The 17,177-nt window shown below is 39.7% G+C and overlaps 2 protein-coding genes across 2 annotated transcripts; both read right to left on the reverse strand.

The window, feature by feature from the left end:
• Positions 1 to 548: 548 nt before the first annotated feature.
• Positions 549 to 2,809, reverse strand: LOC143885895 (B3 domain-containing protein Os03g0120900-like). Its single transcript, XM_077389937.1, has 3 exons — positions 1,245 to 2,809; positions 796 to 837; positions 549 to 601 (listed from the first exon to the last, which is right to left on the reverse strand). The coding sequence occupies exon 1, from the start codon at positions 2,489 to 2,491 to the stop codon at positions 1,298 to 1,300; it is 1,194 nt and encodes a 397-aa protein (XP_077246052.1). The 5' UTR covers positions 2,492 to 2,809; the 3' UTR covers positions 549 to 601; positions 796 to 837; positions 1,245 to 1,297.
• Positions 2,810 to 12,866: 10,057 nt separating this feature from the next.
• On the reverse strand, positions 12,867 to 16,905 carry LOC143885900 ((-)-germacrene D synthase-like). The gene is made up of 7 exons (XM_077389943.1): positions 16,722 to 16,905; positions 16,369 to 16,630; positions 15,892 to 16,264; positions 14,947 to 15,168; positions 14,686 to 14,824; positions 14,052 to 14,300; positions 12,867 to 13,483 (listed from the first exon to the last, which is right to left on the reverse strand). Exons 1-7 carry the CDS (start codon positions 16,863 to 16,865, stop codon positions 13,193 to 13,195), a joined length of 1,680 nt encoding a protein of 559 aa, XP_077246058.1. The 5' UTR covers positions 16,866 to 16,905; the 3' UTR covers positions 12,867 to 13,192.
• Positions 16,906 to 17,177: the final 272 nt, after the last annotated feature.

Here is a 17,177-nt window from a genome sequence, read left to right on the forward strand (position 1 = left end):
ATCGGTTCTCAAAATCTAAAAGAAATAGGGCCTTAATTTTGTGTCAATAATAAGTTATGAACTCAAAATTGATTCTCAAAATCGAAAATTACTAGGTCCTTAATTAATAAGCACATCAAATATTTTTTGAGAAGTTATTATAAGAGAGGAGGAAAAACCCTTAACAAATAGCTCAGTTCAAGCCAATCTTGCTTAGCATTGGCCTCTCAGTAGACGTGATTAAGCTACATAATATACAAATAGAGAGAGTGATAGCAAGGAATTAAGATTACTTTTTGCAAACGACTTAAAAACGCTACAGGGTACTGTAACTGGACCACTAGCCTTGCTGCCTTGATCCATTGAGATTCAGCTTTATGTTGCATTGATGTCTGACTACAAAAAGGGGGACTATGATATATAATAAGTAATAACTAGACATAGAGAGAATGAGATCATCGGGTTAAGGGATGAAAATACATAATAGGCAGAGAGACAGAGAGAGCATGGGATAAAGATACATTGTAACTATGTGTGCACCAAACCCAATACTAATCTTATTTAACCTTTAACCATACCTTATGTCTCATGGTACGTGAATATATGATATGTGAAGTTTATCCTGCAAGGCCCAGTATTTTTTCAAAGTCATTAAAAGAAAGCACTCCATCCTTACAAGTTTTCAACTGAAACCCATTTCAATTTAAGAACGTAGACAACTTAAAAGAGAGGGTAACACAATACACCAACAATAATCAATCGAAGATGAGTTTTAAAAGAGAAGAGGGAAAATGGATGAAAGGATAGAAATCCCACCTCGGTAGAATTCCACATGGCATGGTTTATGGGAACATGAAACTGCAAAGAAAAATATAAGAAAACAAGCAAAAACAGAAAGAAATAAAGAAAGAAATATGTTTGATCTCATTGGATCTGTACTAGAAAATGCCAGGACATGAGATATGGAATATTTAGACTGAAATAGCAGTGGAAAATAAAAAAAATGAAAGCTTTCCAAACTAACTTGTCATGATAAACTGGATTCAGTTGCAGAATAGAAGCTCTACAATAGGAAAATTCAAATATAGGCATATGGGTCTATATCAATATCTATATTTTTACCTATATCTATATACAGTTAAAAGAACAGTTGTAATACAGCAAATCTCCCCAACCCCTTTCAACCGGAAGCAAAGCTTCTTATTAAGAAACAATGGCTGCACTTGCAGAGAAGATTGCCATCTGGGGTGTGAGAGAAAACTCACACTGAAGTGGAATCAAGATAATGTTTCAGTTTCCATCCATCTTTCTCTTTCTCTCAGATATCCAGATCTAAGGACAGAGAAAGTCTTCCTCCTTTCCTTGGCAACTCAGCTGGTAAGGTCGGTAGTGGCATGCCATTATAGAGCCTTGATTGTAGAGGCTGAGGCTGAGGCTGAGCCAAAGTTTCTGTATGAGAAGACAAAACTTCGCCATCGGCTTGAGTGGGGCAATCAAGGTTCACGCCAAACAGTCTCAGACGCTTGGCCGCTACCTTAGTTTGGACCACTGGGACAGAGTCGAAAACCACGGACAAGTTCGTATTTTCGTCCCCACCATCACCACGTTGCACCCCAGCAAACTGTTGTGGACCTGGAATTGGACCATTTGATCTCAGGTAAAAAACGTGACCCTGGTTTACCACACCGCCATAACTCCGTTGATCATAATTCACCGGCCGAAGCAAGTGATTGCCTGAAATTTGCACCGGCGGCAAAAAGAGTCGGCCCCATGGAACTGAATGATGCAAGTTCAATGGATGATGATGGTAGTGAGGAAAAGGAAGAGCAAAATCGGGGCCGGAATCAGGCCTCCGCTTCCAATCTATGTAAAGATGATCTTTACCCAATTCACCAATGCCCCGCTCGAAGGAAACTGTATCGCCGGCATTGAGTTGTTTGTCCTTGACAAATCGGCTCCACCCTTTGGTCATCACATAGCTCTGGCTACTATTCCAGTAGGAATAGCGAAACCTCCACGGCTTCCCACTCCGATCTTCGAAATTCAACAATAGGCCTTTTTCATTTGAGGATGAATCCAGAGGGAAGTGCCGCTCGGCGTGTTGTTTTGGTATTACAAGGCGGTTGAGCTTGCCCACATCGCTCGGTGTCACCACCTTATCAAACATGAGCTCTCTCTCCCTCATCCTGGCAACGCGGCTGCCACTATCTTCTTCCTTTCCAATTTCAGAGGAGTCCATGAGATCTAATTGGTTATAATTGGTGGCATGATCATAAGACCTTGCTGCATCTTTTTCGGACTCTAATGTTCCGAGCCAGATTTTGTGCTTCTCGTATATCTGTGCACGCCACCGGCCGTTGGGTTGCGGGATGACACCTTTGTATTGAGAAGGAAGTGGAGAAGAAGAGGAAGATGAAAGAGATGAAAAACAAAAAGGGTTCTTTCCCAATTCTCCCACCATCATGTTATTTTCTTCATCACAATAGCCTACCCTTTCTTGTACAAACTCCATCACAGAAAGAGTTCTTCCGTTTTACAAAACAAAAAAAAGGGGAAAAAAAAAGATTAGACAATAAAGCAAACTCCTCCTGTTTAATAGAACTGCTCACCACACATGTATATTTCTCACAGATTTTTCAAATCTCTCAGACCTAAAGGAACCAAAGACTCCCTGCTATAAGAAGGGTCGGTGGTGCCTTTTTTACTAAGCTAACAACACACAGGCCCCCAAACTAGAAAAACCACGGGCAATGAGTCAGGTTCTCATTGACCTTTTAGACATGGATTCTTTCCGACCCATTGAAGCTTCTGAAAATTAGGGAGATATTTTTTTTTCTAGTGAGAGAGAGAGAGAGAGAGAGAGAGAGAGAGAGAGAGAGAGAGAGAGAGAGAGAGAAACAAGCTTTATAATTTGGGCCCCATGAATTATCTGGTTAGGCTCATGTGAGCTTGTCCATTTCATCAATTTCGGTATTTTTATTTCCTTCCCGATAAGCTCCAGATGCTTTATTTTTAATTTTTATGCCAGATGTTCTATATAGCATGAGCCTGAGATTTATTTGCGAGTGTGAGAGAAGGGAAATTGTCATGCCCCGAACCCTTAATCCAGGCGGAAACGTAACAGCGCGGCATCGATATAATCCGAGAAATTCACATTCTATTGAACATTTTAACTGCTACAGTTATTAGAAGTAACTACCCACGAGTTACTAAATCAAAAGTCTGAACGAGCAATATACCTCTCAAAACTAAGCTGGGAAATGCTCTCCCAGATTCCATGCCAAATAGGATCTAAGATCTGAAAAATGTAAACCATGGGTGAGATAATGCTCATGTGAGTAATATGTAACTACTTTAGCAGGATCTAAGCATGCCAAGGAAACAAGGGCCAATGTAATAGTCCCACATCGGAACAGAGAGAGAAAGTTCCTGGGCTATATGTTGTAGACCCCATTCCCTGTGTAGACGCTTTTTCTGCGGAAAAACAAAACCGGGGAGGGCTGCGGCCTAGAACCGGACAATATCTACACGGTTGGTCAGAGCGTTACAGCCAAAACAGAAAAAGAGGCCAATACGAAGCCATGACACAAAGTGGGCATCAATTCTAGTATGAAGTTTAACACAAGTGAACTAGGTGGAACACAACAAAATCATGTAATAAGCGATCACAAGATCAGATTCGGTTAGAGTCAATAAGGGACTTGCATGAGTCATGTACATAAACAGAATCAGTAATAAGAGTCAATAAGGGACATGCATGAGTCATGTACATAAATAGAATCGGTAACTGAGAACGAAATTGAAACAGAAATCAGGAACAGAAAAAGAATCAGAATCAAAGTCAAGCATATACCACTTAAAGAAGTAGAAACCAAAGAATCAGAATCAAAGTCAAGCATATATCACTTACAGAAGTAAAAAACAAAGCTGGACTGAAAAAGAAACAGATCAGCAATATCCAGTAGATCACACACAATTGATGACAATAACTATAGCTAATACACTTCACTGTTGTAGGCTTAGTCCACAAAATATTGCAAAATACCGCGGATCACAAAACACGCTATTTTTATTCACCGGCGATCGGATGATGTCCACAAAACACTATAGAATACTGTGGATCACAAAACACGCTATTTTTATTCACCGGCGATCGGATGATGTCCACAAAACACTATAGAATACTGTGGATCACAAAACATGTTATTTTTATTCACTGGCAATAGGATGGTGTCGGAACTAGTTACTACAAAAATACTTGTCGACAGGGCTAGCATACCTTCCCACTAATGGAACTAGAATTCAAATCTAAGCCTCACAAGAAGTGTCAATAGAATACCATAGTATCAAAAAAGTGTATTCATTCACTGATTAATCAAAAGTACACACTAAACGTGGCATATATCAGAAGCAACATATAATAACTATATGACAAGAAGTCAACACATCCATGATAAGAATAGTGAGGAAGCAAGTCTGTAATATAAGAAATGCAAATTACTGAAGTACAGAAACATATCAATAGTCAGAACAATGCTAAGGTAAGAGGCCTACATATCAGATATAGAATTACAAAAGTGCGGGATCAAAAGTAGACTGATAAATAGGCAGGGCAACAGTAACAGAATGCAAAGCCATGCTAAACCCAAGGTTCATCAAAGAAGGTTAGGGTTAGATCGGCTTCCATAAAAGAGGGTTACAGATCAAATTTCGTATGAATACGATAACTTCATCAATACTATACGCCCAAGGAATTTCACAAAGAACTTCGATATCAAAATACTTAAGCAGTCCCATATCACTTACCTTGAAAATGCACCTCCAGTCTCCTAGGGACTCGAACTCGATCACCTAGAATCGATTGATCACTCCAATAATCATTACAATATCTAATAACAATATACAAAATATCATAAAGGCATGAAATACTCATAATGATCAATCGGGAAGAGTACGATATGCTTTCCAAGGAGGTCGCACGTAGTAATACACATTTAATAGAATTTGAAAGGCTCCAAATACTTTTGAAAATACTTTTGAAACTATTTTTTAAGTAAAGTAAACGTCTTAAGCTTTCAGGATAGTCCAGGAACTCTGAAATTGGATCTAAATTGAAATAGTTATGAATTACCAAAGTTTTAGCAAGAAATAGGAGAGAAATCGACGAGAAATTGAATTTCCGTCAGATGCCCCAGTTTGGCCGCCCGGACAATGGTTCGGCCGACAAAACCGTATATACCGTTACCCATTAATTCGACGGGCCTTGTTTTCTAAAATTCGCCGCTACACTTTCAATTACCCTTTTTGGCAACTCAAAACCCTCAGGCCGGGCCCCATAAATCTTTCGAATGTTTCAATCCAAGAAGGCGGTTTTAAGTCCATCTGCCAGATCTCGTAATCGTAGTGAATTTCTCTAGCCAATAAAATCTCAATGGACTTTAGCATGGCTATAGGTGAAAGGTTCCCCAAAGTCAATGCCTGCCATTTGACTAGGGTACCTTTTGCCATTAGACTAGCTCTATAGGTCTTGTCACGCCCCGCCCCCATTGTGTAAATATTGTCTGTGTGAGATCCCACATCGGAAAGGGAGGAAAAGTTACTGGGCTATATATGTGGATTTCCCCACTTCCTGTGTAGATGCATTTTCAGCATCTCCAAGGGGTGGGCCTCACGGAGTGGTCGGGCACGGTTAGTGCTGTTGGAAAACAAAACCGAGGAGGGTAGATGACCCAGAACCGGACAATATCTACACAGCGGGGCTGGGGCATGATCTAATGGTATCAGAACGAGACCTCCCATCCAGTACGGTGTGCCAACGAGGACGATGGGCCCTAACGGGGGTGGATTGTGAGATCCCACATCAGAAAGGGAGGAAAAGTTACTGGGTTATATATGTGGATTTCCCCTCTCCTGTGTAGACGCGTTTTCAGCATCTCTAAGGGGTGGGCCCCGCGGAGTGGGTCGGGCACGGTTAGTGCTGCTGGAAACAAAATCGGGGAGCGTAGATGCCTCAGAACCGGACAATATCTACATAGTGGGCCGGGGCATGACAGTTTGGTTCTAGGTTTTCTGCCCTCCCCGGTTTTGTTTTCTAGCAGTACTAACCGTGCCTGAGTCACTCCGCGGAGCCTGCCCATTAGAGATGCTGAAAACACGTCTACATAGGGAGAATTAAAATCCACATATATAGCCCATGAACTTTCTCTCCCTTTCCGATTTGGGATCTTACAATCCACCCCCTAGGGCCCAGTGTCCTTGCTGGCACACCGTACTGTGGGAGATACGGCTTTGATACCATTTTGTCATGCCCTGACCTCTCAGTGTAAATATTATCTGGTTCTGGGTCTTCTATCCTCCTCGATTTTGTTTTTCAGTAGCACTAACCGTGCCCAACCCACTCCGCAGGGCACACCCCTTGGAGATACTCTACACAGGGAGAATGAAGTCCACATATATAGCCTATGAACTTTCTCTCCCTTTCCAAAATGGGATCTTACAGGTCTCCACCTATCCCCTGAGTCCTTCCTCTTATAGATCTACTTGCATCAACTAGGCTCCAAGCCCTCTAGTAGATCCACTAGAGTCCAGATTCTTTAGAATACATCGATTCCTCTATACATGCATTTTTTTAACACTCTGCAAACCCTCCTAAGCCTAATTAAACATTTTCAATAATTTTCGCTTAATTTCTCTCATCCAAACCTTGTGCCTTGACTTAGGATTAAAGCATTTGAACTTTGGATTTAGGCTTACTATGTAATCTACTTTGAGAGATCTACTTCAAGCTATCCATTGTGCAAGGTTTCTCCGTATTTGTAAAACCTAATCAAGTAAAGATTTAAAGAGGGATTAAAATAAGTTGTTTCATGTATTTTGAGAGTGAAAACAGGCTTCTCCGAAAGGGATCGCTCGCAGAAAAGAAACCCAACATGCACTCTCTGACAGCTAAACCGAACTAGGACGGCTAACCAGGGTACCAGTAGGTCAAACGATATAGCCGACCGAGCAGGGGTTGGTTGGCCGGAAAGTTCCTTGGGTGCACGACTCGGGTTGGCTCTGCTGATTTGGTTTACGACCCTCGGAAGGGCTTTTGGAACCTGTTTAAGTCTCCCAAACACCCTAAAATTGTTATTTAGATCCTAATTTTGGTTAATATGAATTTTAGGTGACTTCTGTGGAAAGTTGGAAAACTTTGGTTAAGGTCTTGTGTGTGACGAAACTGTTGATTGATATTACAGTGAGAAGACTTGTTCTATTACTAGTTTTTTTCATCTAATAGATGATTGGCGTAGCTGGAAGCGCGAAGAACGAGTCGAGGTTGATCAATGTCAACACCGATTGGAATAAACCTTCGAATCCACGAAGGGCACTCGTCGAATCTACGAAAAGCTATTCTTTGAATCTACAAAGAACAAGATAAACAACTTTCTCTACCAAGAAAGAAGAAAAATTCTTTATTTCATAAAACAAACATGAACTGTGTAACAACCATTGCACATAGGCTTTTATAAAAACAGAACTTTGTGAAAAACCTTCACAATCTTCTCGGAACTATGAACCTTTGGACTGACATCCTCTACTATATGAATCCATTGCGGAACTAATGTGAAATACTCACTTTGAACTTTGAACACCTTCTTTTGAACTGTGTGAACTTTAAACACCTATTGAGAGGCTTAGGTTATGTGAACTCAGAAAAGATCCCCGTCAGTGAGGCATGGGCATTAGCCTATATGTGAACATAAGAACTGTGATCCCGCCAATGGGGGATAAAGGTTGGCCCTGTCGATAGGTATGTGAACCTAGGAACTAGTTTTGACACCGTGGGCAGTCGGTGTAAGCAATAACTCGCTTTGTGGACCCGTGGACAGTCGGGGTAAAACTAACTTGCTTTTTGGACTGAGCCGATGATCTCGGGGTGGCATCGTACCTATATGAGTTTTCCTTCTGTTACCCTCAGAACCTGTGACTCCCTTCGTTGTGACATTATGAGACATCTTTTATGAACCTTACTCCTCAACATTGAACTTGTGTTAATTACTTCACTTGTGGCTTAAACCCTTTTCATTCAGTTGTGAACCTTTCCTTTGTAGCATGCATGACCCCACTTTTGTAGTGTGTTATTATATACTGAGCTTTTCATCTGACTATGGTTATATTAACATTTTCAGAGTTTGATCATCGTGGAGTCGGCGAGGAGGCGCAGAAGTGATTTCTGATTTCTGGTTATCGTATCTTTCAGTACTTTACATTCTTTAGACAGTGAGTATTGTTGAGGATTATTGAGACTGTGGCATTTGATTACGTATTTTGATTTTTATGGGATTATGGGTTAGATGAGAGATTTTGAAAGGAATTTAGATTTGATTATTGGATTAATGTGAGACATTTAATTTTAGTTATTTAGATTATTGCAGTTGGTTTTGATTATTGCTTTGCTAGCCTTGTATGCTTGTGAAGCTTGCTTTGCAGGTATATGGCATTGTCGCACCCTTAAGCCTTGTGTTGTGAATGTGTATGTATGTGTGTGGCTTGGGGGCGTGACATAATATCTATTATGTAGGTTTGTTGTTGATCTGGCCTTGCACGCCATGTGATTGGTTTGTGATGTGGCGTGCGGCACTGTTACTATCACGCCCCAAACCCCACCCTGGGCATAGGACATGACAACGTCGTATACCTGCAAAGCAAGCTCTACAAGTATACAAGGCTAGCAGAAAATATCAGATCCAAGCATAAAAATAAGCTAAACTCATAGAAATTTAGCATTATCTCTTACAGGTTTCACATAACACTTACTGTCTAACTGATCAAATGAAATTAAAAGATCTCCAAAGTTAAGCATCGACTTCCTCGTTCACCTCAAGAGGATCAAACTCTGAAAATGTTAATAAATCCACAGTCAACTGAAAAGCTCAGTACATAATAAAATACTACTCTAAGTGTAGGTCTAAGCATGCCAAGGCTCAATAAGGGTCAAACAGAAAGGTCAGAGCTGAATACTGTAAGTCTCAAATAGAAAGAGTGCGTATAACGATAATCGAAAGAGCATATCAAAACAGAATACTGAACAGATGTGCAGTCGAAACTAAATAGTATCAAACAGTAATTAAAGCTAGTATCAAAATAGAAGTCAAAGCCAGAATCAAAACAGAAACCAAAGCAAAAAAGGGTGTCCAGAATATCAGAACAATAGTTAATGGCAAAGGGTGTTCGGAATTCAAAGTTCAGAATGCAAACTCCACTTCGAGAGCATCAGCTTAGTCCAAAAAGCAAGTTATTTTCACCCTGACTGCCCAGTGCCCACGGGTCCAAAAAGTGTATTATTGCTTACACCGACCACCCAGGGTGTTGGAACTAGTTCCTCAAAATTCAGATACAAGTCGACAGGGCCAGCGTTTTATCCCACTGACAGGCCAGAAGTTTCAGTGTATTACCCCCACGATGGGTCCAGAATTGCCATTGTATTACCCTCATATGGCAGGAACTAGAAATAACCCAAGCCTCCACCGAAGTGTCCAGAAACAGAAGGTGAATCCAAAGTCCATAACAAATAGTTCCAAAGGTCCAGATAACGGATCCAAAGTCCAGAGTCCAAAACAGATATTTTCCAAAGATTCAGGTGTCATATCAAAGGTTCGCAACAAACTAAAATAACCAAAGCAATGACGGTAACAAAAGCCATATGAGTCCAAATAGATGGTATCGAAGAGTTCATAAGGATGATCGTCAAAGCTCAGCAAAAGGGTTCCGTAAGGGTTTCGAAAGTTCACTTTATAGGTAAACTCAACAATAACATATGTAATTAGGGTTAACGGTTCACCCAAAGTAGTACATTATTACATACCTCGATGAAGGCTGTCTTCCTCTAATTCGCCATATGGATTTATTTCCTCGTACGAGATTTGAAACCAAAACCGAGTTCTCAAAAGAAGATTTAGAGCCCTTCATTAGCAAGCCCCATTAGAGCCGTGGCTACCACACGACCACAAGACACTGGCTTCCTGAGCATGGCCTAATGTATTGGTATTGTGCACCTCTATCTTTCTTTATTTCAAAAACGCACCCACGTACACTACCACACAAATACGATCACTCTCTCTCTCTCTAGAATTCAGTTTATTTTGAAAGGGTTGCCTTCAATGATCATGTATTTATACAGGATGGCCTCCACAACTATTAGGAATATCATTCCCATTGGACTCCCACAATGGCAACAACTTCGTTATATGGGTTGAATCACCAACAAATACTCTTCAAACAAAACACCACGATACCATAGTATCCTCACACGAGTATTAATTGGAGAACAGAAAGGAACCCATTACAATATAACTGCAAATAAATGCCTTGGATGTTTCCTCACTTGCAGTCCATAAAGAGTAACTCTCCAAATACACACACACACACCCAACCCCACCCCCCCCCCCCCCAACGTGCAGCCCTATTTACCTTACATAGAGTACTTCCATTGGCCAATAAAATAGAGTCCTAGTCACGATGGAAAGTTACTCACCATTTGTTAAAATAGAGTCTGACGAAATCTCCACTCTAATAACATATCCTAAGAAAATATTCATTCCTCTCGTTTTCTTGTTTGCAAGTTCACGGAATAACAATTCGAATAAGAGTCCTAATATAGTATAGTATCTTATAATAAGAAATCTACTTTTAATTGTGATTTAAGTAGAAGAACACCACCAGCCCCCAAAAACTTAGCAGCCAAATCTAGTAGCTAAAGGGAGCCACACGTCCAAATTCCAATAGTGTTTCCTAAACTTTAGGCTATCTCTTAACCATCCCTAAAACTTCTCGATCTAATCTTTCCAATCCCGTAAGACTCTCATTCTCTCCCTTTCTATTGGTTGAAATTTCAAACACTTAGATACGCATAATGGGCTCGTTAACATTTTTTTTTTGATGGGTTAGTTACTACTTTTGGTAACACCACCCCTACACGTTTTCTTAAAGCATAAGCTTAAATTTTGGTAATGGTAGTATGGCACTCCCTACATTCTCTTTTAAAAGAGAACAAAAATTTATACATGTCGATAGGGGTGCAAGTTTGGTCCTGTCAGCCCTGACCCGCCCTGAGCCCGAAGAAGGTTTGGGCTGGATTTTCCAACCCTGAGGGCGGGTCAGGGTTCATGTTTTAGGCCCTAACTCAGGCTCGGGTTGGGTTCTGGGTGATGCCTCGGGTCACCCTGACCCGGCCCGACCCGACCCTAAGTTTTCTATTATAGAATTTAACCATCTGTGCATGTTTCCTTTGCTAATGTTTTCTATTATCTTGGATTGATGTTTATTTAGATTATTATTATTAATTGTCTCTGCTGTCCGTCATGTTGTTGAATTCATATTGTCTTATTTTGTTCCATTTCTCTGTTTATTGATCATTTTGTTCTATATGATATGTGGTTGCTTTATTTTTGGCACTCTTAACAAGTATTTGCACTCGAGTCAATCAGGGCCAGCCCGGCCCGGCCCTGCCCAATCAGGGCCAATCAGGGCGGGCCAGGGCCGCGCTGAGCCCTGTAGGGCGGGCAATGGGTTGAGGTTTTTCGGCCCTGACTCAGGGTCAGGGCCGAGATAATGGGATCTAGGGTTGTGCTAGGGTTTTGAAAAACCCGACCCTGTTGCAGCCCTACCTATCGAAGTATATGAAAACAAAAATAAAAATAAAAATAATTAAGCTCCGTTTTAGTAATGGCATCCCATATAAGCTTCAGAATTTTATTCCCAATTTTGATCAAGACACCCATCTAAGAATAGGGTTTCCTACATTAGGACTGGGTATTACAGTTACACAGACCCGGGTTTGTGGCGTGACATTGTGTGATGCATCGGATTGCGTTGTGTTTATGTATATGATACTCTGGTTGCTTTCGGAGTGCCCTAGAGGCATGGGCTGTATACTTTAGTATCTAGAGATATTCGATATGTGGGTTGCTTTGGGAGTGCCCTGGAGGCATGGGCGGTATAACCCAGTATCTGGGTGGGAATATTCACAGGGCGTGCCCTAGAGGCATGGTGGTATACCTGGCACGTGGGTTGCTTCGGGCATGCCCTAGAGGCTTGGGCGGTATGCCCTACGTATTGAGTATTGAGGATTGCGAGTCCGTAACTTAGGAACCCAGATGGTGTTGTGCTCAATTCACCATTCATTATTGTGTTGCTTGCTTGCTTTGCTCGTCTCGAGGATGCAAGGGTCTCTGTATCGGTCTTGTTGGTTAATAAGATGGGTGTGAGATGATTTTTGGGGCTGTTTGGATATGAGGATTTTAGAATCTAGGTTTTTAGTTTGAAATCAGTGTAAAAGAGGGTTCATGATCAGGCTGCTGTGTGCTGTCTTGGCAGCGTTTCTTGGATTTTAAGCAAGAAAATCAGGTTTTAAAAATCTCTCCTGCAACCTGAGATTTCTAAAACCTGGAAAATGGGAGGATCTTCTACTCTCTTGCTGATGGAAAGAAGGGAGAGAAGTAAAAAATGACGGTCCGCTTCTTCTCTTGTCTCTAACCCTCTTTTACACTGTTTTCAAACTAAAAACCTGGATTCTAAAATCTGCGTATCCAAACGACGATATTGCTTGATATTGTAGCCCTGCACATCTTTGGGTCTTGTTTGTAGGTGTGTGGTACTGTCACGTGCCTGGAGACATGCGCAGTTCAGGGTTGACATTTATACCTCGAACACTGATGAATAGTATACCTTTTCCACTAAAGGGATTTTATCTTCTCATTTTCATTAGCTACTTTCTAAATTATTGCTTCTATGAATGGTCTATGGGAAAGTACGTTTGTAAGAGTATTTGAGCCATTGTAAGGTATAAGGAATCGTGCTTTGGTACTTAAAATTTGTACTGTGGTAAATGTAATCAACAATTGCCATAATCAAATATGTTATCACTTTATTCATTTTTCCCCTTCACCTTGTGCTATGTTATAGACATATTTCTCATGTCACTCCAAAAAAGTATGCAATTTGGTACGAAACATACGACATTTAGACAACTTAGTAAACACAGTCTTATAAATGTTGTTCCTTATTACAACCAGTAATAATAATATGATAAATCTCTTACACATTCTGAAAAATATTAAAAACAAGGTATTTTTGACCCTATAACATATTATATCCAACAATAATAAGTTGATCAATCTCTTTCTAAAACACATCCAAACCATAAGGATATCTTAATAAACCACATCTATTATTAAAGGGGAATGGGATCAACAAACAACAAGGTGATACGTTCTTTGGTCGCGCCGCCGGGAAAGGTGTATCCATCGTCATATTTGTATAGTTCTTCCATCACACGTGTGAGATTGACGACTCGCATAAGGAGAGTAAGGGAGACAGGTTGTTCAATGCATGCTTGATTTATGTCTTTCCAGGCAATCAGAATCATTTCTTCAAACTTATCGCACACCTGCTGCTCTGAGGCCCCATGCTCCTTCACATAACATTGGATAGTCGATGCAACATGACCTCGTTCTTGTTCAAACTTCAAATGCCATAGAAACAAAAAATAATAATGTTAAAGTTGATATAAAAATACTTAGATATTTTCTCTTTTTATCTCACGTATCTTAAATAGTTGATGCTTGTGTTTTGTTGTTGAGTTTTTTTGGGGTACAAAAGTTGTCTTTAATCCATAACTTAACGGTTGTCATATAAAAAAACTTCTAAGTGAGAAATAGGTTAAACCCTTTCGTTATGTAAGATCAGTTTTTAAGTTGTAAAGAAGGTAATTTCTTAAGAAATACGTGGTACATGGTTGGTGTGAGTGGTTCATTTTATGAAGACTAGAAAATAAGAAATTTTTTTGGAGAATTTCTTCTCCTATTTTTGAGTGTTTTATCATTTTTATGAATGGGAAAGTAAGAGAAATAATTTCTAAAGAATAACAATAAGTGGGCCCCAAGGTAGGATGCTTTCCCTTCAATAATGGGACACATGAATACCATGATTGTTTCCATATTGCTTCATATTTTTACATCCACTTGGAATATTTCATTTTCTCAATGGTATCCTTTTTTGTCTCTATATTTTCACATAAACCAATAATGTACCTTGCCTCCCACGATGTCGTCTCGGAGTCGGCAAACTAGTGCTGCATCCATAACAACCTTAGGTCTTCTGCTTGCCCAATCAAATGCCTCCTTTGTTGCAATTTCACCCACACCAACAAAACTAAGGATAGTGCACAAAGGATAACCGCAACTGATCAAAGAGATGCTTAAATGCTCATTGAATAGAGGTACGTATCCCTTGATGTACCATTCAGATTCAGTCAAATATGCCCTCGTTAAACCTTTAATCTGCGATAAAATGAAGTCGATCATTCAACTGTAATATCAGAAAATAACTATTATCATAAAGATGGAAAGACAAGGTTTTCTTCCTCTAATAACATTAGTATTTTTTTTTGAAAAGGGCAATAGAATATATATATATATATATATATATATATATATATATATATATATATATATATATATATATATATATATGTAAAAACAGAACCGAGGTGGTCCTGAAGGAACAAAGATAATACAAAGATAGCAGTACAATAATTCAATGAGGTAGATAGTCAAAGCACTCAAACACGGCCCGAAAGACTCCTTTCTTGGCAAGGGTGTCTGCTTCCGCATTGGTATATATTCATAAGATTTCTAAAGCTTTATATCGATTCAGTGGTCTTACTCCTCCTTTTAAGTATGGTATACGATAGGAGTTTCCTTCGGCTGCAAGTTCCTCTTCTATTTCGTTGACGACATCAATAAGTGCAAGATAACACACTTCCATGTATTTGGGAATGTGATGTATGGCCTCAACATCCCACCTAATCAAATCAAGTAGCCATTAACATTTGTGGTTCTTGATGAATTGATGACTTCCACATCGAATTAAGAAGAGATCTTTAACAAAAGCTATAGAAATTAAAGATAAATGTAAATCAAGTACCTATCAATTGCATCGGTGAATAATCGTTGTTCTTCAATGGTACCGTAGACGTCATAAAAGTCATCAATCGTTGATATTAGTGATAAAATTTTGGAACTCCACATTCTAGATCGAGTGTATTGTGGTTCAAAATACACTGCATTCACCCAAAAAAGGTATAATTCTGCTAATCGATCCCTAGCAAAAGGCATGGTTCCTATAAGATCCATGTCCTTCCACCACCTGTAGGAGATATAAATGTAGTCCATGTTAGTTAGAGAGTTCAAATGTTTATGGTTATGGGGGAATAAGGAGGGGGTGTATAGCAACTAATTTGCATATACGTACCTTTCATATACATAAGGAAATAACCCTAGTGTTCTCTCTTATATCTAGATTAGATGATTTGATGGTTATGATACCTCACTCCCGATGCAAAAATATGATGCTTGATTTTTCCTTGATGCCAATCCACAAAAGGAAATAACCCTAGTGTTCTCTCTTAGGACAGCCTCCTCTGGTGTATTTATGACTGCAGAGGAGATGATTTACTTCAGGTGGGAAGGATTCAATGGCCCTGATTGCCACGTACACAGGAGTTGGATGTCCCATGTAAAGAAAAGGTACGAATTTGTTTATGGCTAACCCAAAAGAGGTCCCATATGTGACACGACCCACAAAAAGACGCGGACACAGGAGAGGGGGAGAGTAAACAATAAATGATTAAATAACACCAGCTCTAACCGTTTAAGCCTTTGGAGTGATTGTTTGTTTTCACACATATACATAAACAGATAACACTACCGTTTCCCCATTGTATCTAGCATAGATTATATGCCGAGGATGATGAAAATCTCATTTATTTTTTATAAAGCGCCGCAAGCCTTGATTGGTTCACTATAGCTCATTAGTCATAATTTTAATAATTCTATAGGATATAATCTTCACGCAATAAAACAAACTTACTTAGTAAGATCTTTTAACTCTCTTTGGTGCAATGATTGTAAGAGAATGAAATCCAACTTTGCAAACTCTAGCAGCACATCATTTTGCGCCTCGTGCTGTTGGTATATTGAGATGTAATGCCTATGCTCTAGCCTTGGTAATCTCTTCCACAAGGGAATCTCTAAGGCATGCTCTACCTGTGTTGCAAGATTAGAATCGAGATGGCTTATACCAGACATAAGGTGTTTCCGCGTAAATGTAATGGCCTCATCTAATACATCCTCTCCTTGTGTGCTGAGATTTGCTGCTTCAAACAAGCTTAATAGGCCCCTCATATCACTAATCAACGCGGTATTGAAGTTCCCCTGCTCGTCTTTAAACTTGCTAAATACATCTGTTTCAAAACTCACGAATTTATAGTTATAAAGAATGTGAATGTGAACGAGTTAGAGTAGCACAAGTTTTGGCAGTGAAGAATAGAAATGAAAAAGGATTTACCAGAAGACACATTGAACCCATGTTGTCTTAGTAGTCGAAATTGGAGAGAAACAACAAATAGATCATCATCAGCAACATATGTATGGGATTCAAATATTTGATGTAATGCCTCTTTAATCTCCTTTTCAAAGTGATATGCCACTCCAAGACGTTGAAGCAGGTCAATCAATTCTATTTCTTGTTGTGATCCCTTGGCACTGCTTAGCATTTTTTTCACTTCTTCCTTCAATTCTTCAATCCGCTTAGTCCATCCATCCAACTTCTGCATGGTACCATTCAGAAACAAATATACATTAGCTACTATTACAACGAAGTACGCTATAATTCAAAATAAATGAGCTCTCTTCTATTACCATTTGATCATGGGAGTAGGCAAGGAAGTGATCGCCCCAAATGCTTGGAGGAAACGCTGCTGATTTGCGATTGATTTGTGGCATTCCATTTTCGATTGGATTGCAGTTGGAGCCAAAAGAGGAGGTTGCAGTTATAAGGGCCATAGGAATATGTAAAGGGAGAAATCAAACAAAGGAAGTTAAGCGTGGTATTGTGTTTTGTGATGAAGGTGTCACATGAATCGGTATTTATAGACAGCAGCAAATGGAGAATTGCTTTAACTACGAATCCAATGACGAAGTAAAGAAATATAATAATGATGTCTAACATAGATACGTGATGAAACAAATTGCTAGAAAACGAGAGGTTGTGTGCGTGTGTTGCTAGTGGGGTGGTTGGGTGTCACTTTCTACTTGAACATTGTATCTTCGTACACTCATAGAATTGGACTGACTTCCCTAAATGAATCTGTGTCT

The sequence above is a fragment of the Tasmannia lanceolata genome, unplaced genomic scaffold (assembly GCF_043159265.1).
Source record: "Tasmannia lanceolata isolate RefF3 unplaced genomic scaffold, GAP_Taslan_0.1 ptg000002l, whole genome shotgun sequence".
NCBI classification, from domain to species: domain Eukaryota; kingdom Viridiplantae; phylum Streptophyta; class Magnoliopsida; order Canellales; family Winteraceae; genus Tasmannia; species Tasmannia lanceolata.

Excerpts from the sequence above, each read along its gene's own strand:
- LOC143885900 (XM_077389943.1), bottom strand. The coding sequence starts at position 16,865 with ATGGCCCTTATAACTGCAACCTCCTCTTTTGGCTCCAACTGCAATCCA. Across the intron at positions 16,265-16,368 it reads TGGGTTCAATGTGTCTTCTG|ATGTATTTAGCAAGTTTAAA; the intron begins GTAAATCCTTTT and ends GTTTTGAAACAG. Across the intron at positions 14,301-14,685 it reads TACCATACTTAAAAGGAGGA|ATTAAAGGTTTAACGAGGGC; the intron begins GTAAGACCACTG and ends ATTTTATCGCAG.
- LOC143885895 (XM_077389937.1), bottom strand. The coding sequence starts at position 2,491 with ATGGAGTTTGTACAAGAAAGGGTAGGCTATTGTGATGAAGAAAATAAC.